The sequence below is a fragment of the Bos indicus genome, chromosome 25 (assembly GCF_029378745.1).
Source record: "Bos indicus isolate NIAB-ARS_2022 breed Sahiwal x Tharparkar chromosome 25, NIAB-ARS_B.indTharparkar_mat_pri_1.0, whole genome shotgun sequence".
Lineage (NCBI taxonomy): Eukaryota > Metazoa > Chordata > Mammalia > Artiodactyla > Bovidae > Bos > Bos indicus.
The window spans coordinates 26,467,445-26,493,679 of NC_091784.1; the positions used below are offsets into that span (position 1 = coordinate 26,467,445).

General features: G+C 49.3%; 1 protein-coding gene across 2 annotated transcripts in view; it reads right to left on the reverse strand.

Moving 5' to 3' along the window:
- GSG1L (GSG1 like) overlaps positions 1–26,235 on the reverse strand; it is a 252,755-nt gene that overhangs the window by 75,905 nt on the left and 150,615 nt on the right. For both annotated transcript variants that reach the window (XM_070779244.1, XM_070779243.1), the window contains exon 3: positions 14,001–14,153. In XM_070779244.1, the coding sequence (XP_070635345.1) occupies positions 14,001–14,153 (153 nt within the window). The remainder of the gene's footprint in view (positions 1–14,000; positions 14,154–26,235) is intronic.

Below are 26,235 nucleotides of genomic sequence, written 5' to 3' on the forward strand. Positions count from 1 at the left end.
CACATCACAGTCCCAACCACTTGCTAATTCACTGCCTCCCCCACTAGACACAAGCCCCCAAGGGCAGAGTGCTCACCTGCTTGCTCTCCTGGTACCTGGCACAGAGGCTCCAGGACTATTTGCGGAAGGAGAAATGGATGAAGGATGGATGCCGTGTGTCCCTGGAGCCTCAGCATCTGTCATCCAGCCTCCTCCTGGGCAAGGGCTTTCCACCCATCCTTAAAGGCTCAGAGAGTTTTTTCTATGTTTCTGTCAGCCCCAGGGTGGAATTAACACTTACACCCAGGGGACAGGCTGCTGTCAGAGCCCGTCCCCCCAGCTCCAAACAGTCCGACCCTGCCCAACCTCCCTCCCAGCTGCCCAGCCCACAACAACCACAAGTAAAACAAAGCCCAAATGAAAGTCAGCAACTCAGAGTCAAAAAAAAAAAAAAAAGAAGTCCGATGGTTCTAGCAAGCTGAGAGAAGCCGAGCAGAAATAGATCAAGCACTGGACTAGAAGAAAAAGAACAATTCAAAAAAGGAGTGACGGCGGGAAAGGCTGGCGTTGGGGGTGGGTGATTTCTGCCTTAGGAAAGAGGAGAGAAAGATACGGACATTTTTTTTGCTGCATCGGGTCTCAGTTGCCGCAAACAGGATCTTCTGTTGTGGGGCATGGACTCTCTAGTTGTGGTTCGTGGGCTTAGTTGCTTCGAGGCATGTGGGATCTTAGTTTCCCTGACCAGGGATCAAACTCTTGCCCCCTGCATTGCCAGGCGGAGTCTTAACCACTGGACCATGAAGGAAGTCCATGATGTGGACTCTTTTAAGAAGAAACTCACAGAATGAGGCAAGAGCTGATCCAGCCCCCATCCCCACCCACCCAGTCCAGCCAAACTGGGTAAGCAGGCAGTTTAGACGGTTTCTCAACAGAACCAGGATGCTTCTGAGAGTGAAGTGGGCCCTGTTTACAACGACACTGGGACTCCCCTGGACACACCTGGACACAGGGTTGCCTCCTCGTACGGGCAGAGCCCTCTGATCCCACTGTTCTGCTGCTCTCACCCAAACTTTTCAACGAACAAGACCGAGAACAGGCTGTGTGCCCACCCTCTCCACTGGCTCTTTGCATGGTCGGGTGATTTCATTTGATCACCCAAACCCATCTTGTGTTGGGGCAGACAGGGACAAACAGCTAGAAGTAACTCGCCAGACCACACCATTTCAACGGGATCCAGCTGCGGTTTGACCCAGTCTGTGTGGTTCCAGAGTCCCTGATGGTCCTACTGAGGCAAGGTGCAGACCCCAAAGCTCCAATACCAATAACCTCCCTCTGCAAGGCACGCCTACATTCAAAGAGAACGCTCTAAGGGCCAGGCCCTGGGGATACAGCCGTGAAGAAGACACTCACAGCTCTTGGGGAACCCATTATCTGGGGCAGTGGTTCTCAATCAGGCATGATTTTGCCTCCTAAGGGACATTTGGCCATGTCTGGAGACATTTTGGTTGTCACGACTTGGCAGGTGGGTATTCCTGGCATCTGGGGTAGGTAGAGGCTTGGGATGCTGCTGGTCAACAATGCACAGGACAGCCCCTCTCCCCCCACGCACAATAAAGAATGATCCAGTGGACTTCCCTGGTGGCCCAGTGGTTGAGAATCCACCTGCCAATGTGGAGGATGTGGGTTTGATCCCTCGTCTGGGAAGATTCCACATGCCATGAGGCAACTAAGCCTGTGGGCCACAGCTACTGTTGCTCAGCAACAAGAGAAGCCACCGCAATGAGAAGCCCAAGCATTGCAACGAGAGAGCAGCCCCTGATCACTGCCCGAACACCAAAACTAGAGAATAGCCCCTGATCACTGCAACTAGAGAAAAGTCCACACAGCAACAAAGACCCACAGGAAAAAGAATGATGCAGCAAAGAACGTTGAGAAAACCTGGTCTGAGGAGGAGAGATAGGGAAGCAGACATGTAAATGAATTAGCAGACAGTGTAAGTTCTCTTATCCACTCAACCAATATTCATCGGTATCTGCCACATTTTAGTTGCTGCTCAGAAAGCATTATGTGCCAGTAAGAAAAACAAGCAGGAGGGGGTGGAAATGACAGGGGCCGGGGGTGGTGAAAGCTCCTAAAGGAGATGACATTTGAGTGGAGAGCTGGCTGAGGGAAGAAATGAGCCAGGAGCAGGTGGGGAAGGCAGCACCAAGGAGGGGACCCCAGGCCTGGGCAAGACCAAGCTTGGAGAATGCGAGGACCAGTGAGGAGGGGCTGAGTTGCAGGAGATAAAGTTAGAGAGGACAACAAAGGTCATATTTTGTAGTCTTAGGAAGGAGTTTAGATCTTATTCTACAAAAGTAACATTTGATAAATACCAACTAGAAATGACAAAAACAGACTTTGTTAAAAAAAAAAAAATCCCCTAAAATGGTCCAGTCAGGCTAAGTGAGAAAAAAGCCTGCTAGGTTTAAAATTCTAAAGGAGATGAAACTTCATCACATGGAGAGCCATACATTTGATGAGTATCAACTTGAGGTCAACCGTTAAGTATGCAAAATGATGACTTGGCAAATAGGCATGGCGAAATATTTTTAGACGGTAATTCATGGTTTTTTCCCCTTCATTTTCTCCCTTTTCCTTTCGCTTCATTCAAGGGGTAAGAGGCTCTGGACTTTTTGGTCCCAGAGGTTTTGCAGCAAAGAGGAAAGTAAAATCCATCTTCAAAATCCTTCCCTCCTGGCTTTAATCTTTAGAAGCCTTAATTTACCGAGGAGATTAGGACAGGGACCTCTGAGTGGGGGACAGAAAGAAAGAACAATCTTCCAGTCCTTTTTTTGGGGGGGGAAAAAAAGGTGGTATGGTCTGTGGCAGGGGCAGAAGAGGAGACTGAGGTTCTGCAGTGATGTTTTGTTAGCTGGCACGACGGTTTAAAACATTTTGAATTAAAAATTTAAACAAGGTAACTCAACAATTTCTCTCCTAGGAGAATGTATGTGCACACAAACACCTGGACACGAATGTTCATAGCAGCATTATTCATACGAGCCAAAAAGTGGAAGCCACACACGGGTCTATCAACTGGCAGACAGAGAAATAAGATGTGGTATATCTGTGCCATGGAATATCATTTGGCAATAAAAAGGAAGCTAACTAATGTGAACAGCCGATTCACTGGAAAAGACTGATGCTGGGAAAGATTGAGGCATAAGGAGAAGCGGGTGGCAGAGGATGAGATGATTGGATAGCATCATCCATTTGATGGACATGAACTTGGGCAAACTCTGGGAAACAGTGAGGCCGGGGGTGCTGCAGCCCATGGGGGTCACAAAGAGTCAGACACGACTGAGCCACTGAACGACAACAGCAAAAAGGAACGCAGGGTTGATACAACCTACGACGGGGATGAACCCTGAAAACACCATGCTAAGTGAAAGAAGTCAGTTATAAAAAGCCACAGAGTGGGTGAGCCCAGGTATACACAATGTCCACCATGCTAAGTGAAAGAAGTCAGTTGTAAAAAGCCACAGAGTGGGTGAGCCCAGGTATACACAATGTCCAGAACAGGTAAATCCATGGAGATAGCAAAGAAGGACATCAGTAGTTGCCTAGAGCTGGGGTGGGGGCTGGCAGAAAATAAGGGGTGACTGTCAGTGGGTATGGGGTTTCTTTTGGGGGCGACGAAAAGATTTTCAAATTGGATTCTATGGTGGTTACTAAAAGCCTTTATACACCTTACAAGGGTGACCTTTACAATATGTAAATCCCATCCCAATAAAGCTGTTTTAAAAAACATTTTGAATTAAAAATCAGGCGATTTTTCCATAAAAAACTCAGATTTTGGCTTTCCTTGAATGCCACGCATCTTCCTCCATGGCAACACTGGGGTGCTGAGGGGGTGCGCACTTCCAGGTTTGCCGTCATGCCCACATCCTCTGCTGTGTTACATCTGGACAGCTTGGCTCAGTTATGTCACCTGCATGGCCCCTGTGGGCTCTGCACTTGAGACCTCCTATCAGCAGTGAGGAGACCACAGGCCCTGAGGTCACCAGCCCCCTTCTCCCATCTCCCTCCTGACCCGAGCAAAGAGCACTGGGGGCCAGAAGGGACCCTGTGGACAGCACTGGAGGCTCAGCGGCAACCTGCATGGACCCACATAATAGTAAAGCACTCGGGCTTGGAAGCCCAAACCGCCACTTACTAAATCTGTACCTGTTTTCTCAGCTGTGAAATGGGAATAATAACAGCACCTACCATCATAGGGTTCAACAGAAGGAATGTGTTCAGAATGGTGCCTGGCATACAGTAGGTACTCAATTCAAGTACCTATAATTTCTCGTCTGCAATTGCAAATTCCCAGACCTTCTGAAATCTAAAACCTCCTTCATAATTCACTTGGCCACAAAAATCTGACATGGCCTGAACTCATTTAGCAGTCCAGCCTGACCTGAATGGACATGAGGCTGTTGACCATCTTTATTTATCCCCCCAGCATGAACACTCATGGTTTTGCTGTATTTGCTTACAGAGTATGGCCCTAACCCCTACTGGGGTGTTACGCAATGGATGATCTATGTCACCTTAACTCCTCAAATCTGAAAAGTTTTAAATTCTGAACCACTTCTAGCCCCAAGCGTTTCAGATCAGGGTCTGGGCCGTTTGATGAAAATGATGATGGCAAAAACACTTTGTCAGACACTGCATGAGTCCAGACAATTGTAGCACAGCCAATACAGAGTAGCCCCTCAAATATGACAATAAATCCGCTACCAGCCCAGGAGGATGGGAGCATAGAATCAAAGTGAAGATCGTTTCCAGAAATGAAAGAGCTGCCTTGTTCCTCACACACCTGGCTTCGGGGGGTGAGGACGACACAAGCCAGGTTAGTGTTAGAGGACAAAGTGTGGGGAGCCTTCTGGGCCTTTCATTCAATGTCTCTTCCTCTGGCTGATCCTGGCTGGTCCTTTTTTTTAAAAAAAAAATATGCATTTTAATTTTATTTTTAATGAATTCATTTTATTTTTGGCTGCATTAGGTCCTCACTGTTGCATGCAGAATTTCTCTAGTTGTGGTGCATGGGGGCTACTCTTCACTGCAGTGCAAGGGCTTCTCATTTCAATGGCTTCGCTTGTTGCAGAGCCCGGGCTCTTGGGTGAGCAGGTTTCAGCAGTTGCCGCACACAGGCTTAGTTGCCCTGCGGTATGTGCAATCTTCCCGGACCAGGGATCGAACCCATGTCTCCTGAGTTGGCAGGTGGATTCCCAACCACTGAACCACCAGGGAGGTCCCAGATTCGTATCCTTTACGACAATGCCATAACCCTTAGTGCTTTGCTGAGTTCTGTGAGTAGTCCTAATGAAAACCAAACTTAAAGGGGTCTTGGGAACACCGATTTGCAGTCAGCTGCTCAGAGGTAAGGGTGGCCTGAAGATTCCCTGAACTAAGAGCTGGCACCTGCACAGTGGGACAGTCTTGCTGGGACCATGGTTTCTAACAGCAAATAGCATCAGATCTGCACCGCAAGGCACAAGTTAATGTCAGCGTACTCCCCTTTGCCTTGGTTTGTCCTCGCCCCTCACCCCTGGCCAACACCAGGGGTCACCTGCAGCTCTGATTGGCAGCTCCTGGGAGTGTAGGTGACCTCCTTCCTCAAACACTTTCCTTCTTAGGTGGAGAAGGGTAGAAGTTCAGGGGAGAAAGGGGTGGGGTGCTGACTCAGGAGTGACGGAGCCAGTGGTGGATGGGAGCCGGTGAGTAAATTCCACTGCTTCCTCTCCCTTGTCCTACACAGTCTCTCAGAGGGTCCCCAACAGGAGGAATCCCAGTTGCCCATAGAGGTCACCCACCCACCTACACTCCCTTTACTGGCCCTCCTGCCTTCTTGTCTTACAAATTCACTGTCCCACCATACTTCCTGGGATCACCTCCCAAATAAACTACTTGTACACATATTTTCACCTTAGGGTTTGCTCTGGAGGAACCCAGATGAAGACCTATACCATTCCTGGGGCTCTGAGTTCTTCAGCTCCACTGTTAATAATCTCCCAACTTGACAAGTCAACCAACTCCCAACCACTAGGATTTGCAATCAACCAGTGCCTTTGGGCCGGAGAAGGCAATGGCACCCCACTCCAGTACTCTTGCCTGGAAAATCCCATGGACGGAGGAGCCTGGTAGGCTGCAGGCCATGGGGTCACTAAGAGTCGGACACAACTGAGTGACTTCACTTTGACTTTTCACTTTCATGCATTGGAGAAGGAAATGGCAACCCACTCCAGTGTTCTTGCCTGGAGAATCCCAGGGACGGGGGAGCCTGGTGGGCTGCCGTCTATGGGGTTGCACAGAGTCGGACACGACTGAAGCGACTTAGCAGCAGCAGCAGCAGCAGTGCCTTTGGGCAACCACTTGTCCACCCCTGCATACTAGTCCTGCTTGGTCCTTGGCCAAGCCCATACCACAGGTGTGCCTAGAGACCCAGATCTGGCTAACCAGAGTATTTCATCCTTCAGGATGAGGCCTGGTTCAGGAATAAATCTATGAATCTCATTAGTCCAATCACTGTCTCCCTTGAAGTTTTGTACTGGAAAGAAGCTCTCTCTGCTTCTGGAGTCTTATCTAAGCTTGGAGCCACTTGTGACCATCCTGTCTCCGTAGGATGGGCTTGACTGAGACCGAAGCTAAAAGAAATCAGAGTCTGGAGATACAGCTAGATTCCTGACGACATGATCTTCTGGATGCAGCCATGCCTGAAGCCTACGCACTCGGTACTCTTCAATTTACATGAAATCAATATACTTCAATCATCTTCTCCCACCTGCCTTTCTTCCTTCTGCTAATATGATTGGGTTCTGGTCACTTTCAAGCAAAAGAAACTTTTAATAATATGGAAACACTCATTTCTCTTAGAGCCTCTGCATGTTTAGACACAAAAATACACAAAAGTACTTGCTGTCTCAGCTATGAGCAAGAGACCTAGTCTGGTCAGGGCAGAAGAAAGGAACAAAGGGAGTTATAGGCAGAGGGTTCTTCTAGGACAGGCCTAAGAGGTGGGATAGTTGGTGGAATTATTGTCCCAGGAAACTCATGCTAAAATACAACGGTGGTTTACAGTGTGTGCATGCTCAGTCCCTTCAGTCACGTCTGACTCTTTTCAACCCCATGAACTATAGCCTGCCAAACTCTTCTGTCCCTGGGATTCTCCACGCAAGAATACTGGAGTGGGTTGCCGAGCCCTCCCCCAGGGGATCTTCCTGACCCAGGGATCGAACCCGCATCTCCTGCGGCTCCTGCACTGCAGGCGGATTCTTTACCACTGAGCCACCGGGGAAGCCCAAGTGCCCACCAGCTCTGTATGTTTTTGGTCACAAAAGCATCAAAACATCCCCATTCCCATCATACCCCATTCAGTTCCCTTTCATATTGAAGACATTCTGTATTAAAAAAAAAAAAAAAAAAAACTATTTTCAAATCATACATTTTGTATATAATGTCACAAAATAATTTCTCAAACATGGATGAAGGTTAAGAAATTAAATACAGGCTTAATAGTGATGTACTGTGCAGTGAAATATACACTTTATGATGAAAGCAAATATGCCAAGATTACATAAAAGATAAGATTCTAGTTTCCCAGATTCAAAGAGCTATCTCATCCTTGGTCATTTTTTGTTTAGTCGCAAAATTTCTTTTTCTTGATACTTAACAAAATAGACGCTTGCTGACTTCTCCACAAGGTCTCATCATTTCCTGGAAACAGACTTGTTTCCCTTCATGCCAGTGCAGGTTTCAGTAAAAGCCCGCCGTTGTTAGTCTGATGATGTAGGAATTCTCCAAATGACTTTCTCTCCTTCCTAAGTAGATCACTCTCATCTTTCAGAGGAACTGGGGAAGAAGAGACATCTTCTAGCCTGCTTTCACATCCCCTCCAAGATACAAAACCCTGGCCAATGGGGGAAGAGACTAGGGCCGAGGAAGCTCCATCTTGCCCAGCACCTCAGCTAAAACCACAGGACCGGGCGGGCAGGGGGACCTGGCATCTGGAGCCATACTGCCCCTGCCCCCACCCTGTCTGGAGTCAGTCTTGCTCCATCCTGAGAGACAGAGAAAAGCCATAGCCCAGTTCAAGGCCACATTATGACTTTCATGGGCCCCAGGCACTTTTCCCTTCAAGGGCCTGTTCTTCCATAAAATAAATATTAAAAATTACATTTTATGATGGCAGTGGTATAAAAAATATAATCCAGTCTAGATTCATTCTTATGTCTTCATTATTATTCTATTTTTTCCTTCTGATTCTAAAAGCAGTCACAATTTAAGCATTTTGTGGGTACCTAGAAGCTCGGGGAGCTCCAGGCTCTGAACCAGAGAGCCAACCATCACAGCCCCTGCCTCCAGCCCTCGGCGGGTGACCGCTCTGTACAAACACCCTCCTGCAGAACGCAGGATCTGAACACATCCCTGCTGGCCCGGCCCCACTACTCCTTCTCGGTTTGCTGTAGAGTCAAGATCCCTTCATCCCAGCCTCACTGAAACAGGGCTGGCCCCTGGGGCCACCATCTACCCCTCAGTTTATTCAGGGACAGCTAGGAAGAATACTCGGAGAAGGCAATGGCATCCCACTCCAGTACTCTTGCCTGGAAAAATCCCATGGACGGAGAAGCCTGGTGGGCTGCAGTCCATGGGGTCGAGAAGAGTCGGACACGACTGAGTGACTTCACTTTCACTTTTCACTTTTATGCACTGGAGAAGGAAATGGCAACCCACTCCAGTGTTCTTGCCTGGAGAATCCCAGGGACGGGGGAGCCTGGTGGGCTGCCGTCTATGGGGTCGCACAGAGTCGGACATGACTGAAGTGACTTAGCAGTAGCAGGAAGAATACTAGCAATAATAATAACCAATGACAATCTGAAGTCCTCAGCCCTGCTCAAAGCACCCTGTGTGGCAGGCTCTGGGTTCAGCAACTGACTAGCTGTGTGACTGCCGGCAAGTCCGTTTTCCCATCTGTGGAATGGACATAATGTTAGTCCCTCCCGCAAGAACACTGAGGCATAAAGATATCAACACATGCAGCAGGTCAGCCCAGGGCTGGTGCAACCTGGCATCTCAGTTGGTTTTCGTTATTACAATTAACCCTAACCCACCGATTCATTTTTTTAAATATTTATTTATTTGGCTGCATCGTGGCTTAGCTGCCATGCGCTGGCTTTTTGTTCTGTCTCAGGGGCTTCTCTCTAGTGGTGGCGTGAGCTCAGTAGTTGAAGTGCGTGGGCTTAGCTCCCCCCACGGCATGTGGGATTTTAGGCCCCTGACCAGGCAGCAAACCTTTGTCCCTTGCATTGGAAGGCAAAGTCTTAACCACTTGACCAACAGGGAAGTCCCCCACTGGTTCTTTATCACAATTATTTATAATAATTGATTCCAGTAGGGGCCACCTCACCTCCTCCTTCTCCTCTGCCCCAGAAACACTGACCTTGAGCTGAGCACCCCTCAAGTGTGAGCTGGTTCAGCAGCATCAGAACCCAACCCTCTCCCCACATGGCCTCAATTGACGGACTCTCCCTGATCCTGCTTGCTTGCTTCTTCTCTCCCAGAGGAGCAAACCAGAAGCCCACCCACTTCCTCCAAGCCTCTCACCTCCACCTCCCCATCCTTCCCCAGCTGACTTGTTCTCAAGGGACTCCCGAAAAACCAGCTTTCTGGTTCCTCCAGGTCAGGCAAGTCAGGGCTTGGCTCCCTCTTGGTCTCCTGTTTCTCCTAGGTTTATCTTCTCCCAATTGGACCATAAAGAATGCTGAGCGCTGAAGAATTTATGTTTTTGAACTGTGGTGCTGGAGAAAACTCTTGAGAGTTCCTTGCACAGCAAGAAGATCAAACCAGTTAATCCTAAAGGAAATCAACCTTGACTGTTCACTGGAAGGACTGATGCTGAAGTTAAAGCTCCAATACTTTGGCCACCTGATGCGAAGAGCTGACTCACTGGGGAAGACTCAGATGCTGGGAAACACTGAGGGAAGGAGAAGGGGACGACAGAGGATGAGATGGTTGGATGACATCACTGACTCCATGGATATAAGTTTGAGCAAACTCCAGGAGATAGTGAAGGACAGGGAAGCTGGCATGCTGCAGTCCTTGGGGTCGCAAAGAGTCAGACACGACTTAGCGACTGAACACAGGCATGAATACAGACTCCTTTCTCCCCACCACCTGCTTATCACATGATCTAGCTGCTACATCCTTCTCAGATACTGTTTTCTGAGGATGTAAAAGGCTTCTCCCTCCCCACCCGTGGGTTCACTCCTGCACTGCGATCCTGAAAAACAAACAGAGGGCTTTGAAGCCAGCAGGAGTGGGGTTTAAGCCCAGCTCCACAACTGACCAGCCGTGTGACCTTGGGCAAATCAGTTAACCTCCCTGAGCCCCGCATTGTTTATCTGCCTGAAATTACGAAGACAATCTTATTTTCTTTCGCAGTAGGACTCCCTGCTAAAGGAAACTGGGGTATTTTTGAGGGGTGAAAACTTTGATAAGCTCTTCAAGGTAGAGGCAAGAGCCCCCTAAGCCCCCTACTTGCTTTCCCACGAGAAGGCTGCTTGTAGAACTGGAGGCGTTTGCCTGGGGCTGGCCGCCAGCTTTTGTTATGTGACTGGAGTAAGTAGGTTGAGGGGAGGGATGGATGCTTGGGATAATGGAGGGGATTCTTCAATGCCTGGTAGAGAGAAAGAAAAGGAGAGATAAAGCCACTGACAAAGAAAGGAGCTGGACATCTTGCGGTGTTGCAGGAAGGGGGACCCCTTCCAGGGCCCGAGAGTGGGCTCTTGTCTAACACTCAGAAGTGAGTTGTCCGAGGAGACACACAGGCTGACAAAGCAGGAGACTTTATCGGGAAGAGATGCCCAGGTGGAGAGCAGCAGGGTAAAGGAACCCAGGAGAACTGCTCTGCCATGTGACTCTCGCAGTCACGGGTTTTCTTATGATGGGATTAGTTTCTGGGTTGTCTCTGGCCAATCATTCTAGCTCAGGTTCTTCCTGGTGGCATCACTCAGCCAAGATGGATTCCAGCAAGGAGGATTCTGGGAGGTTGGTAGGACATGTGGGCTGATGTCTCCTCTCCTTTTGACACCCAGCCTCTTCAGAATGGACCCATCATCTCTTCCACCTGCTCTTTTCCCACCTGCCCCTTCTCTATGGTACCACTGCTTTACTCTGTCCCAGCCAAATGCCAGCCCAGATCAAGGGGTCTGGTCATCTCAACCTAGGGTCCCATCCCCAGAATAATGTTTTTAGCTGCATAAAATAAAATAACAAGATTACAGAAGAAACCAGTTATATTGAAATACCATTAGCAAAATACACAAACACATGTGTTGTATCATAATATACACGCGCCTTCATTACCATGTTAGATAAGATTCGGCGGAAGCTCTAAGAAGCATTGCCCTTTTGAAGGAGTGCTTGCAAGATATCTGCACAACCATAGGGTGATACGAAAACTGCGGTTCCTATTGGTGGCTACGTCACAGGTGCCACCCACGACTGTGATGTGTTGCCTCCCTTCATATTTAAAAGTTATTCTAAATGTCAGTTACAAGTTAAGAGAAATAAAGATGCAACTCCCCCCCCATCCAGGTTCATAGACTCCCTCAAGTCTGTGGACTTCACACTAGGAACCCCTGACCTAGAGGCTCTGTTTTTCCACAGTCACCCACTCCCATTTACCTCTCCTAATCTGTCTGCAAGCCCTGCTGACTTCTCACTGGAGGGTGCTGGGGCTCATCTCCCATTCCCAGGGCCACTGCACAGGGTTGGGGGACTCACCCTTTCTCACCTCCTTTCCCGTCTCCTCACCTCCATTTTTGCTCCACTCCGCCCATGCTGCACCCTGAATCCTCATCCTCCAATGCAAACCTGACTGTATCACCCTTTGCTCTGGATTCTTCAATGGCTCCCTATTGCCTGTAGGATAAACTCTACAGACGTTTCCAAGGCACCAAGACACTCTCCCGGCTCTCCAGCCTCATCTTTCAACATCCTTCTCACCTGACTTTCCACACTCCCATCATTTTTAACTATATGAAGTTGCCAGAATATGACAACTCACTAGGCTTTTTCCTATGCTTTTCTCTCCAACTAGAATGCCCTCCCCAAGCTATCCATTGGGCTTCCCAGATGGTAAAGTACTTTACCACTACCTAGTGTAAAGCACCCGCCTGCCAATGCAGGAGACATAAGAGACACAGGTTCAATCCCTGGGTCGGGAAGATCCCCTGGAGGAGGGCACTGCAACCCACTCCAGTGTTCTGGCCTGTAGAATCCCATGGACAGAGAAGCCTGGCAAGCTACAGTCCAGAGAGTCACAGAGTCAGACACGACTGAAGCCACCCAGCATGCATGCACGCAAGCTGTCTATCAAGCAAACTCAAAGTTTATTCCAAAGTCTCAGCTCAAACGGTTGCTTGCCCAATTCCCCACCCCACCCATCCGCACCCCTAGGCAAACGTAGGTTCCCCCCTCTTCCCCACTTCCCACCCCTCCACCCCACCTCCGCCCCACCCCTCAGGACTCACCCCACCCAGTTCACCAAGTTACAATCTTTTAATGAGTCTGTATCTCTGAGTCTATATCTCTCCAAGATTACAAACTTCAGGAGGGCAACAATGGAATCATTTTTTCTTTGACTCCCCTAAACCTAGTACTTTCCCTGGAGCCCAGCAGGCCATCAGTTGAATAAATGAATAAAACATTAAAAGAGAAAAAGAACCATGAATGAAAACTGATTTTAGGCATAATAAATGCATTTAACAACTGCAAAAAAGAATAAACTATCTCTCGATCTGGAATAGCTGAAAACAGAGTAAGCAGGGGGCCGAAATCAACACTGTGCCGTGAGGCTCTCTCTGATTTTCTGTTCTTCCCTTTACTATTTCAGTTAGATTGCCCACATCCTGGGAATGACGATGCGCATGTTTTGATCTATGGATTGTGCTATAATTTCTTGAATTCTGCTCCCTATTCTTTGAGAGATCTTTCTGTTATATATACATACCTCAATTAGGGGCCGATTATTTCCCTTACCTAAAGGTTCATCGTTTCGGTTTCATTAAACAGAGAGTTCTTCCAGTGCATGAAGAATAGGATTAGATTTATAGAAATTCAATTTACATTTGGCTTTTGAGGAATAGCTGTCGTACACAGCCAAGCCACGGCTCTATCTGTCAGGCCTCCTGAAGTTATGGTTTACAGGCTCCTTTCACTCCCTTCTGGCCAACTCCCAGCTTAACCCCTTATGGCCTGGATCTGCTGAAGCTATTCTGGGCACCTAGCCACCTAATCCAATGACCTTTCCTTGGAGTCTTCTGTCTCCAGCTCCTGGAGTCGGGCTGCCGCCGCCAACCATCCAATTCTTCCTAAAACCCTCAAAATCCCTGACCTTTGCCCAAGATCTCTGCTCACCCCGCCCCCACCCTTGAGCTTCCAGATGGGTTTGTTCATTTGGCTTCCTGCTGGTCATCTCCCCAAGGATGTCTCAAGGGCAATAAGCTAAAGCAGATAATCAATGTGCCCGCCACCCGCAACACGTTCCCCTTTCACATCCTCCAGGACACCACAGTCTGGCCTTTATCATGGCCACCCCCCTCTCCCTTGCGCACACATCCCACCCATCACCTCGCCGTGCGGCATTCATCTCCTGGAAACATCTCCAGCTAACCCTCTCTCTGTCCCACATGTGTTAAGCTTCACCAAGAGCCGCAACTGTCTGTTTCCATTCATTACTCTAACCCTGGTACTTCTTAGCACCCAACCTGGCACACAAGACACCAGTAAACATAACGAAGCAGACAAATCCCACTCTACAAATTATAACACTGAGGCTCAGAGAAAAGAAGTGATTGGTCCACAGTCACCCGGGAGGGGGCCAATCAGGTCTTAGCCCGAAGGTGGCTCCACCCCCCTGCATTTTCCTCTGCTCTGAGTGCAGGACTGGTTCTGTGTATTCTTCCCCCACTGCCCGAGGCCCCCTGCTTTACCTGAGAGCACCGTGAAGACAGCTGCGAAGGCATTGAGCTTGAGCCCGTCGATGACATTGCTGGAGTGGAAGAGCTCGAGACACATGAGGCTGAAGCCAACCACCAGCAGGAGGATGTAGAGTACCTCGGAGACCACCGACAGCCACAGGACCCCTGCACGGAGGAGGGAGGTCGTGAGATGAGGACCCACAGGGCGGACTCTCCCTGTGTTCACTCCACCCCCACGCCCTTGGGTTGGGGGATCAAGTTGTTTTAGAGAAGACCATCGGATCTAGGGTGGGTCCTAACTGGATAAGGAGATCCTGGCCAGCCATCCTCCTCACGGGGACTGGCTCAGGAACCCTAGCTGAAGTCCGTCAGATCATGGCACTCTTGGGGTGATGCTTACTGGTCCAGGCAGGCATGTGGACCATAAGCGGGTCTATTCAGACTGGAGGCAAGAACTTCCGTCCTGTGACTGGATAAGAGGCTCTCTTTCTCATCTGTAAAGTGACTGCCACTGAGAGCCATCTCAGGGCTGACACTAGTTGCTGAGCAGAGAGATGGAAAGATGATCTCATCGTTGTTGTTTAGTCGCTAAGTCATGTCCGACTCTTTGCGACCCCATGGACTGTAGCCTGCCAGTCTCCTCTGTCCATGGGATTTCCCAGGCAAGAATACTAGAGTGGGTTGCCATTTCCTTCTCCAGGGGATCTTCCCAACCCAGGGACTGAATCCCTGCCTCCTGCATTGTAGGCATATTCTTTACCACTGAGCCACCAGGGAAGCTCATTGGGATACCCTAACCACCAAACCACCAACCCCCCGGGCTTCCCCGTAGCTAAGCTGGTGGTCTCTGTAGCTAAGTGTGGTGGTCTCTGCTGCCTGCAGCTATAAACATCCCAGCTCTTACACACATCATGGTTGCCCTCAAGGGACACTTACATTTTTATTTACCCCGTACCCCACTCCATTTTTTTTCTAGAAGCCACTTACCTTCCAAGCCACACTAACCATAGGTTTTGAGAAGGGACTATGGACCAGACCTGGCCAGGAGGAGATGGACATATGACCCAAATCATCTCAATGAGTCAGACACAGGACTTTTGCTGGAACTACTAGGAAAGAAAATTCCTTTTTTTCCACTCAGTTTGAGATTGGGAAGGATGGAAGTGGCTGCACTGAGTAGCAAGGGCCTCCCTGAGGGCAGAGCTAAGGTCAAGAAAGGTAGCACCGAGAGACAAAGGAAGATCGTGTCCTGTGACATTGTTTGAGCCCCTCGATCCAGACATGCCTGAAGCTGCCAGTCATTTGTTCTTTCAATCAGAGGAACCAAGAGTTCTTTTTCTTTGCCTAAGTTGGTTAGAGGTAGAATTTCCATCTCTTATAATCAACAGTCCTGATCCTCAGCTTTTCTTTTCTCACAAGCTGTTAGACTGGTCCTTCCCTACCTCTCTGCCTTTGCACAAGCTGTTCCCTCCATGTTAATGTCCTAGGGACACCCCGATACACAGCATCCAGTGAAGGAAGCAAACAAACAGCGATTTCGGGTCCCCTATCTACTGGCTGATGAAGGACCCAGATTCTCAAACATCCACTATCATTCCTGACGCAAAGGGCCTTTCAGAGCTTTGAAGAACTTTTCTCTTTCTCTCTCTCTTTTGTGCTACAAAAATATCACCTTTCTTGGGCAATCCCTTGGATTTCTGTAAGAGAATAATGTGCTCTTGGCAGCCTGCATGTTGTTAAAACACCCCCTGGCACCGAACACTCGCAGCCTCCAAAGCCCTTTGCTGGCCCAGGGCCCACCAGGCAGTGGGGAGGAAGGCAGGAGGTGCGGGGCGAGCCGGGCCCTGCAGGGGGCGGATGCCCGCAGGGAGGCCTGGTCTCGCTTCCAGAAGCCTTTACCTCCAGCTGCTGTTGCACTGCTGGTGGGCGGAGGCCGCCCCTCACCACAGTGAAGCTCACTGACTCAGCCGACTCCCCCGCATCGCCCCCACTCCCCCAGCGGATGCTCTCCTCCTGCCCACGTGGGCCTGGGGCCAGGCCCGCACCCCACCACCTGCCCCTCCCAGCAGGGCCCAACTCTGCTCTTTCAGACGGGATGGGAGATGGCATGGGCGTGGGGCAGTGAGATGCTCCAGGAGTGAGTTAACCTTGGAGAAACAGGCGCTGGAATCTCAGATGCATGGCTGGGGTTATGCTGCTTCTTTCTGCCAGATTTTTTTTCCTGTCTACCCACTGGGCTCAGAGCATCTGTCTGAAATTTTCAGCCCACCCAAGGCAAGGAAATTAGTAACGAGAGTAAGAAGCAGGATCATTGCTGAGGTTATGCAAATAGTAGCAGCAATGCCGCAGTAAGGGCCAGGGGTTTTTAGGCATCTTTCCGGTGCCAAGTCACACTGGATGGTGTTAATGTTCCACCCAATGTCCTTGCTCCTCTTTTCAGTGTTTCTGTCTTTGGAGGATTGTCTTCAGGAAGTCTTTGGACTTCATTTTGCCCATCTTCATTCAGAAAGTACCTGGAAACTTACATTTTTCCTCTCTGCGATGTCATCAGCCAGAGGCTGATTGGGGTGGTCCCGCCCTGGGGCTCTGGCAGAGGCAATTTTGGGACCTGATGCACATTGCAAAATTCCCTCCGGGCCAAAGCGGAAGCTGCCCTTCCTGGGCTCCGGCTGCACATCAACCCGTCGCTTGCCTTCCTCCCTTCTCCGTCCTGCTCTCTCCAGCTCCCTTACCACTCTCCTCTGGGGTGTGCATGCGTGCTAAGTTGCTTCAGTTGTGTCCCGCTCTTTGCAACCCCCATGGACTGTAGCCCTCCAGGCTCCTCTGTCCAGGTGATTCTCCAGACAAGAATACTGGGGTGGGCTGCCATGCCTTCTTCCAGGGGATCTTCCTGACCCAGGGATCGAACCCACATCTCTTAGATCTCCTGAACTGGCAGGTAGGTTCTTTACCTCTAGTGCCACCTGGGAAGCCCTTCCCTGGGGCATTTCTTTATAAATGATTTGCACATGGATCCTCATCCCAGGATCTGCTTCCAGGACTCTGGCCTCAGACACCAGTATTCACAAGCATGATCTCCCCCAGTCTTCCTGACAGCTTAGCAAGGCAGCACCCATTTTATAAATGAGCAAACTGAGGTTCCGAAGGATTAAGCCACTGGTCTACACAGCTAGGTAGTGAGTGATACAGTCAGTCTGGGTTCAAACTCAGGCCTCTCTGACTCCAGAAACCATCATGGGCAGGGAGGTTATAAATTAGCAGGAGAGAGTGGCCACTTTGAAGTCATATGGGGGAAGCTGGGTTCCCTGGCCACAGCTCTCATCTACATGCATCCCAGCATCCCTAGGAATTCCTGAGCCAGGATTCCTGCAGGAAGAGGACCACGGAGTAGGACTGTGGTTGGGGAGGGCATTCTCAATGATCCTGAGCCCAAATGGCCATGAGGTGTGGTGGGGAAGGAGGCCACAGGGGAAAGTAGATGAGTCTTAAGGATGCTGGTGAGACAGGCTGGGACCTGGGACCCTTGGGTGCAATGCTTGCACCTGGACAAAACTCTCTTCAAGCAACAAAAACACACAGAAACTATCAGGGACTAAAAATAACTGTGCCTGCGCAGTTGGGGCAAATAATGGACAATAAGATACAAAAAGACCAAAAACCCGGGGCTTCCCTGGTGGCTCAGTAAAGCATCTGCCTGTAAATGCAGGGGATGAGGGTTCCATCATCCCTGGTCTGGAAAGATCCCACATGCCTCGGACCAACTAAGCCCGGTGCACCACAACTACTGAGCTGGCTCTCTGGAGCCCACGCTCCACAGCAAGAGAAGCCACTGCAATGAGAAGCCTTGGCACCGATGGCTAAAGAGTAGCCCTCCTTGTCACAACTGAAGAGGCCTGTGTGCAGCAAGGAAGACCCAGCACAGCCAACAAATATCTAAGTAAAATATAGAGTAAAAAACGCTCTTTAAGAAAACAACTGCCACCGCTGAAGAGCTGGGAGCAAAAGCAGGTACTGCTCATGACCCCTACACACAACACCATCAAAGGGGTGGGCAAGCCACCCCTCTGGCCAGATCCCTGGACTCTCCCCTACTGTCAACTCATATAGGGAAATAGCTTGTCCTCTCGCCTCCACCCTGCTGGGGGAGCGAGCAAGAGAAACTGTTGCTTGTTCTCGCCCCCAATAAAGCCTGGCCTGAATTACCTGTCTGGCCTCTTATCAATTTCTGTTGATTAAGGAGGTTAAGAGCCCTGGTTGGTAACACTGAGAACCAGGCTGAAAAAGATGGGCTTGACCCATGACGCAGAGGCAGGTGCTGTCCTAAAGGCCTTAGCAAGGAAAAGGCCTGCCAGGAGGCTCCCTCTGGAGGGGGGCCTGACTAGCATATCCGCTGGAGGTTTAGCCACACTCTGTGAAGAATGGCACTAGTGGTAAAGAATCCACCTGCCAATACAGGAGACATAGGACCTCAGGTTCAATCCCTGGGTTGGGAAGATGCCCTGGAGGAGGGCATGGCAACCCACTCCAGGACTCTTGCTTGGAGAATCCCATGGACAGAGGAGCCTGGTGCGCTACAGTCCGTAGCATCGCAGAGAGTCAGCAATGACTGAAGTGACTTAGCACACACACACCCATGAAGAGATGCTGGTGGTCCAGGCCACAACAGTGGCAGGGCGACGATGGTGAGGACAAGTAGGGAGCTTGACAACTCCAGAGGGGTGGGCTCAGTGGTCTGCTGACCCATGGATGTGATGGCCAAAGAAAGGGAGGAGTCCAGAGTGGGACCACGTTTCTAGCCCAGGCAGTCGGTTCTTGCTCTGCAGTGAGAATGGGACAACACTAAGACAGGAACGTGTGAGTCGAGACCTACAGGTGCAGAATCTTCAGCTGCTGCAGGACCTCTGGTGAGGATGTGCACGAGGGGAGCCCAGACAGGGACGTGGGGGCATCGGCAAGACATGGCATTGAGTGTTCACCATGATTGTTAAAGAGATGGATGCCCCCCAGAAAGCATGCCAAGCAAAAGAAGAAATGGTGGGAAGCAGAATCCACGGGAACATCAAGACTCAAGCAGAAGGGTGGTGAGGGGGCTGTGACGGTGCAGCCATACTAGGGATGACCCACCCATTCCTGCCCATGACCTTTCAACGCACCTGCCACCTGCCAGCACCTCTCTGCCCCAGGGTTTGCCCTGGTCATCAGAGCCCATGCCCCACCTGCTGGGAGATTGACACCACCCTGCGCTCTACCCCAGGAGCAGCCCTCAACTGATGCCTGATGTGAGTTAATGAATAAGTACCCAAGGGGTAGGTAACACTGGGCACCCACCAGGTGGGGTGGGATCTTCAAATCTGTGTTTCCCATTGTAATAGGGAGGGACAAATCTGACTCCATACTGGATCTGTTTCATTTACTTTTTAAAAATTGTTTTTAAAATAACTTTATATTTTTTAAAATATCTGTCAGTTTTCATTCCAATCCCAAAGAAAGACAATGCCAAAGAATGTTCAGTGTGGTAAGTCGCTTCAGTCATGTCCAACTCTTTGCAACGCCATTGACTGTAGCTCACCAGGATCCTCTGTCCATGGGATTTCCCAGGCAAGAATACTGGAGTGGGTTGTCATTTCCTTCTCCAGAGGATCTTCCTGACCTAGGGATTGAATGCACATCTCATGTCTCCTGCATTGGTAGGCGGGTTCTTTGCCACTAGAGCCATCTGGGAATTATCCAAAAAAGAATGTTCAAACTACTGCACAACTGCGCTTATCTCCAATGCTAGTAAGGTTATGCTCAAAATCCTTCAAGCTACCCTTCAACAGTATGCGAACTGAAAACTTCCAGATGTACAAGCTGGATTTAGAAAAGGCAGAGGAATCAGAGATCAAAGTGCCAACATCTGTCGGATCATAGAGAAAGCAAGAGAATTCCAGAAAAACATCTACTTCTGCTTCATTGACTACACTAAAGCCTTTGATTGTGTGGATCACAACAAACTGTGGAAAATTCTTAAAGAGATGGGAATATCAGACCACCTTATCTGTCTCCTGAGAAATCTGTATGCAGGACAAGAAGCAACAGTTAGAACAAAAGACTGGTTCCAAATTGGGAAAGGAGTACAACAAGGCTGTATATTGTCACCCTGCTTATTTAACTCATATGCAGAGTGCATCATGTGAAATGCCAGGCTGGATGACTCACAAGCTGGAATCAAGATTGCTAAGAGAAATATCAATAACCTCTGATATGCAGATGATACCACTCTAATGGTAGAAAGTGAAGAGGAACTAAAGAACCTCTGGATGAAGGTGAAAGAGGAGAGTGAAAAAGCCAGCTTAAAACTCAGCATTCAAAAAACTAAGATCATGGTGTCCGGTCCCATCATTTCATGGCAAATAGATGGGGGAAAAGTGGAAGCAGTGACAGATTTTGTTTTCTTGGGCTTCAAAATCATTGTGGACGGTGACTGCAATCATGAAACTAAAAGACACTTGCATTTTGGAAGAAAAGTTATAACCAACCTAGACAGCATATTAAAAGCAGAGACATCACTTTGCTGACAAAGGCCCGTATAGTCAAAGCTATGGTTTTTTCAGTAGTCAGGCACAGATATGGAAGCTGTACCATAAAGAAAGCTGAGTGTTTGAATTGTGGTGCTGGAGAAAACTCTTGAGAGTTCCTTGGACAGCAAGGAGATCAAACCAGTCAGTCCTTAAGGAAATCAGTCCTGAATATTCACTGGAAGGACTGATGCTGAAGCTGAAGCTCCAGTACTTTGGCCACCTGACTTGAAGATCTGACTCATTGGAAAAGACCCTGATGCTGGGAAAGATAGAAGGTGGGAGGAGAAAGGGACAACAGAGGACGAGATGGTTGGATGGCATCATCGACTCAATGAACATGAATTTGAACAAATTCCAAGAGATAGTGAAAAACAGGGAAGCCTAGTGTGCTTCAGTCCATGGGGTCGCAAAGAGTCAGCTTAGGACTGAACAACAGCAGTTTATTTACTTACTTACTTATTTGGCTTCACCAAGTCTTAGTTGGATTCTGTTGCTTTTGCTAAAAGTTAAGAATGTTGCCTGTAGCCTGAAATATACAGGATGGTCCATTCTCAAGGTTCTGACCTTTAAAAGTGTGACACTTTCCCATTCATATAGAGATTTTTTAAAAGTGGCAGAACAGAGAATAACATTTGTCTCATTGGAGGTTTACACGAATATTATGTCCTGAACTAGGTGGACAGCTGCAAGAACAAAGAATTCCTACACCAAGAAGTTTGCAACACTAACCACAACCCCTCCCCTTTTAGTATAAAAGAAGCCTGAATTCTAACTCGGGCAAGATGGTTCTTTGGGACACTAGTCCACCATTTTCTCAGTCTGCTAGCCTTCTGAATCAAGTCGTTATTCCTTGCCCCAACAACACGATTTATTGGCCTTCTGTGCACGTCCAAGCTTGGACTCAGTAATACCACCAGAGGAAAGATGGAGTTAAGTGTGAAGAAGCACATTAAATTGTCTGCATCTGAGTGAAAACACTATTCATTTCCCCATTATTTTAAAAATTTTATCAGCTCCACCAAGCATCTCTGTTTGTTGCCAATATGTTCTTAATACCTTCCTAACACTTTGTTTGAAACAATGCTCAGATCTTCAGCAGCTCCTAGGCAGACTTGAGGCTGAAGCTGAAGCTCCAATAATTTGGCCACCTGATGCAAAGAGTTGACTCACTGGAAAAGACCCTGATGCTGGAAATATTGAAGGCAGGAAGAGAAGGGGATGACAGAGGATGAGATGTTTGGATGGCATCACTGACTCAACGGACATGAGTTTGAGCAAGCTCTGGGAGTTGGTGATGGACAGGGAAGCCTGGCGTGCTGCAGTCCATGGGGTTGCAAAGAGTCGGACACGAATGAGTGGCTGATCGACAACAAGGCAGACCTGCAGAACATTTTGAAGTTTCCTTCTGTGCTGGGAACTCTCCATCTCCCCCATCCTCTCTTCCCTCACAGGCCACTGCTCTCCACCCCTCTCTGCCCTGCTCTGTGCCCCAGGGACCTGACTCCTTAGACAGCATCCCCAGGCTCCCTGGCTCTCTGAGTCAGCAATGAGGGGCACTAGCTGGAAACTGGACCCCGGGAGGAGAGAGGTCAGTGTGTTTCTGCCCTGCTCCCTCTCAGTCTCTGGCCACTTTTCTGGCAGTGACTTCATTCTTCTGCCCACGACTACAGCTCTGCTGTCACAGCTACTATTCTTACAGGCACCAGAACACCGCTCTGCCCTTTTATCCTTCCTGCCCAAGGCTGGTAACAGCTCCACTCCATTGTCAGCCTTCGGGTGCCTCAGATTCTCTCAACCCTTCCCATGCCTCTTTGAGTTCTTTCATCCAAGAGCCTTCATTTGAACCATGTGGGGGATTCTGTTTCCTGCAGAGAGTTCCCCAGCACATCAATTTTTATGGCAAGGGATCCAATTAGAGGAGTGATCTAAGCCAGTGATCTCAGACTGGACTCCTGACCAGCAGCAGCGGCAACGCTTGGGAACCTGCGATGCAAATTCTTGGGCCTTCCTGGATCTGGAAACTCAGAGAGTGGAATCCATCTGTGTCTTAATGGGCTCTCCAGGTGATGCTGATGCATATTCAAATACGAACGTCATTGATCTGCAGTTCCCTTTCAAACGTACCGAGAAAAAAGCCAGTCAACTTTGGGGGGTGGGGGGAAACTGAGTCAATGCTAGACCGTAGGTGTTGGCGCCTGGCAAACAAAGAGAAGGTAGAAGGGGAATAATGAAACAATTGGGAATCATCACGTAGTGTCTGGTCTAAAACCAATGTCCACTGTTATTATTAGTGCTACGGAACGCACCATACGTACGTGTGAATAAGGGAAGCCGGCAGGACAGTGGGCTGGGAGCCTCTGGGCAGGATCAGCAGGGGGTCTTGGTGATGTCCAGAAAGGCTCAATAATCACAGAGATGATTGTTTCTAGTCTCTGAAACTTGTCACTAATGGCTCGAGTCGCAGCTGAGAACTGGTGACGTCCCGGGGCAGGAGCAATGAAATGATTTCTCATCAGCTGTGGGGCCCACGAGGTGACAGCTAATCCTCTTAGCTGCACTTTTTGCCTTTTTAAAAAACATCTTCGTGACGCCAACTCTGACCCTCCACTGATGGAACTGATGGGTTTGGAAGAATGATTTCCCTTTCGCCCAGGAATCCCTCCCTTGCTAAGACAGTTTCCACGGCCAGCCCTTTAACGGAGGGGACATCACAGGTGGGAACTGTGTCTTGGATGGGTGACCTTGGTGGGGGAGGGGGGGCTTACCACTTGGCCCTCTGTTTCCTCCACTGAAAAATGGCCATAATAGACTTGTCATCAGCGTTCAATGAGACAATATCTTCAAGTCACAAAAGCCTGACACTTGAAAAGTGTTCACAAGAGCTAAGTGTTACTATTACTTCCTAATTAGTATAATTATTGGCAATTACGATAATTACAAGAGGCAGGGAGGCACAGGGGTGAAGAGCCAGACGTGGGCCAGGCCACCAAGGTTGACACTTGCTCTGCCACTTATCAGCCGGGAGACTGTGTCGTCTCCCATGATATCTGTTTGTATCTGTTTTCTCGCTTAAACTGGGGATAGATCCAGAACGCACTTATGGATGGTTGTGAAGATAAAGCGATTCAATCGATGAGTGAAGAGCTCAGGGCAGTGCCTGGCACATAGCAAGAGTTACGTGCATTCGCTGTTACTATTATTGCTGTCATCATTGTTATTCACATGGGTAGAGCCAAGGAGTAGGCAGCCTGGAACGAGCGCATCTCAGCCACGGGACAAATAAAACCCTCGTGGGGAAGGCGAGGAGGGCAGAGGGGGATTGTGGCAAAATCACATGAAATCCCAAGACACAATGGCATTTTAAGAGAAAACATTTTTCCTTCCCAAATCCATCTGTTTAATATGTCAAATCACTAAGTCGTGGTGCAGTGGCCGCTGGCTGTGGGCTCGGTGACACACCCCCTGAAACCCAGCAGGTTAAATCATGTAAATGACGCGGTTCGGGACCTCTGAGGCTAGAAACGGCTCGGTGACAGCTGCTGTTTGTGAAATGTCAATATTGGAAGCTCAGAGGCAGGGATGCATGGGGGGCTGGGAGGAGAAAGCCAGAGGCCTTGAAGAACTGTAGTGAGGGGCTTTGAGGGTCACCAAGTCCCCAGCTCTCCATCTGCAAATGAGAAATTAGCCCAGAAAAGAGTCAGGATGTGTGCGTGTCACAAAGCATGCTGAGGGCAGACTGGAGCAGGGGCAGGTCTTCCACCTGCCAGGCTACGTGAGGTTGCATCTTTAGGGAGTGAGGGGATGCTATCAGAGGCACAGGGATTGAGATTTTAGGGGAAAGACGCTGCCTCGGAAATGGTGGCTGCACTGCACGTCTGCAGCCCTGAGTTCCAGCCCCATTGCTATGGGTCCTCTGGGAGGCCCTGGTGTTTCCCAGGGGCCTCAGTTTCCCTCCTCGGTAAAACAAGTGGCTTCTCAAACAAGCTGCCAACAGGCCGAAGCCAGCCCACAAAATTGTCTTGTTTGGCCCACACAGTCTTTTAAAAATATCTGAATTCATTATCAACATTTAAAAATAGGAGACTTCACAGAAAAAAAATCCAGATTTCCGGATTTGTTTGCAAAATGGGTGGATGCAAGAATGCAGGACCCACACCCCCATATGACTGTGGGGCTGAGGTGGGGTGGGCCCCCTCCAACAGGGCACGTATTCCTGGGTCAGCACAGCCCCAGCCAGCCCCCCCTCACTCCTTCATGGCTCCTTCCAAGCACTCGTGACCATTTGAGTTTACAGCCCTCATACAATGACGTCTAAGGTCATGTCTGTTCCTGTCACTCCACAGTCATGCAACATTTTGAGACCCTGTATGGTCCTCCCTGATAAATACATGTAGGAGTGAAATATACATCAAACTCTCAGTTATCCAGCTCCCTCATGGATTCGGGGGTTCTAGCAAACACCATGACACTCCACCATGAAGGTGCTGAATTTCAAAAGAAATTAGCTTCAAAGGAAAGGCATTCAGCTCTAAAAATATGCCCGGATTGATTTATCTGAGTCAAATGCATGGATCCTAAAGCTATTTCCAAGAGTCATCTTGTCTACCTCAGCCCCACATCCTATCCATGAAGGCCTAAGAGGGCTGGTGAGTTGCTGGAGGGCATGGCACTGGGAATCTTCTTTTCATGAGTCAGACAGAACCTTTGAGACTTTGACTTCAGGTCATGGCAGGGGGCTTCCCAGGTGGCTCGGTGGTAAAGAACCCATCTGCCAAGGCAGGAGCTACAAGAGATATGGGTTCGATCCCTGGGTCGGGAAGATTCTCTGGAGGAGGGCATGACAAGCCACTTCAGTATTCTCACCGGGAAAATCCCACGGACAGAAGAGCTACAGTCCATGGGGTCACAAAGAGTCGGACACGACTGAGCAGCTGAACACACACACACAAGCAGACATGCAGGTGGCTGCTCCTGCAGGATGTGCAAAAACATGCGGTAACAGAGCCCCTGGGAATGGAATGCCATTCAAACGCCAAACTGGGTGCTACTCTGCAAACACGGCGCCTGGGCGAGGCTGTTTCCTGTATCAGTCATCATCTTTCCCAGAACTGTCCTTTTCTAGAGCCTCTGGACTTCCCAGGTGGCGCTAGTGGTAAAGAACCTGCCTGCCAATGCAGGAGATGTAAGAGATGTAGGTTCAATCCCTGGGTTGGGATGATCCCCTGGAGAGGGGCAAGGCAACCCACTCCAGTATTTTTGCCTAGAGAATCCCATGGACAGGAGCCTGGCGGGCTACAGTCCATAGGGTCGCAAAGAGTCAGATAGGACTGAAGCAACTTAGCACACACGCATGCACACACAGAGCCTCTCTACACAAAGCAGACCAAGAGCTATATTTTAACCAGCTCCCCAGCTGACCTGAATGCACGTTCAAGTGTGAGGAGTGCTGTTCTGGAAGATGAAGTTTATCTGTTTTCATATGGGACCCTCATTCTTGACCAGCAGATCCTAAGGAACTCTGCCCACCTCCACCCTCAGCACCGGCTACTTGCTGAACACTTCATCATCCCCATACCTCCAGCATGGCCCCGGCCCTTGGAGTGTTGTCCTCTTCCAGGGTCAGCTAAATAATGGCCACAAAGATATTCATGTCCCAATCTCCAGAACTTGTGAAGATGTTACCTTAC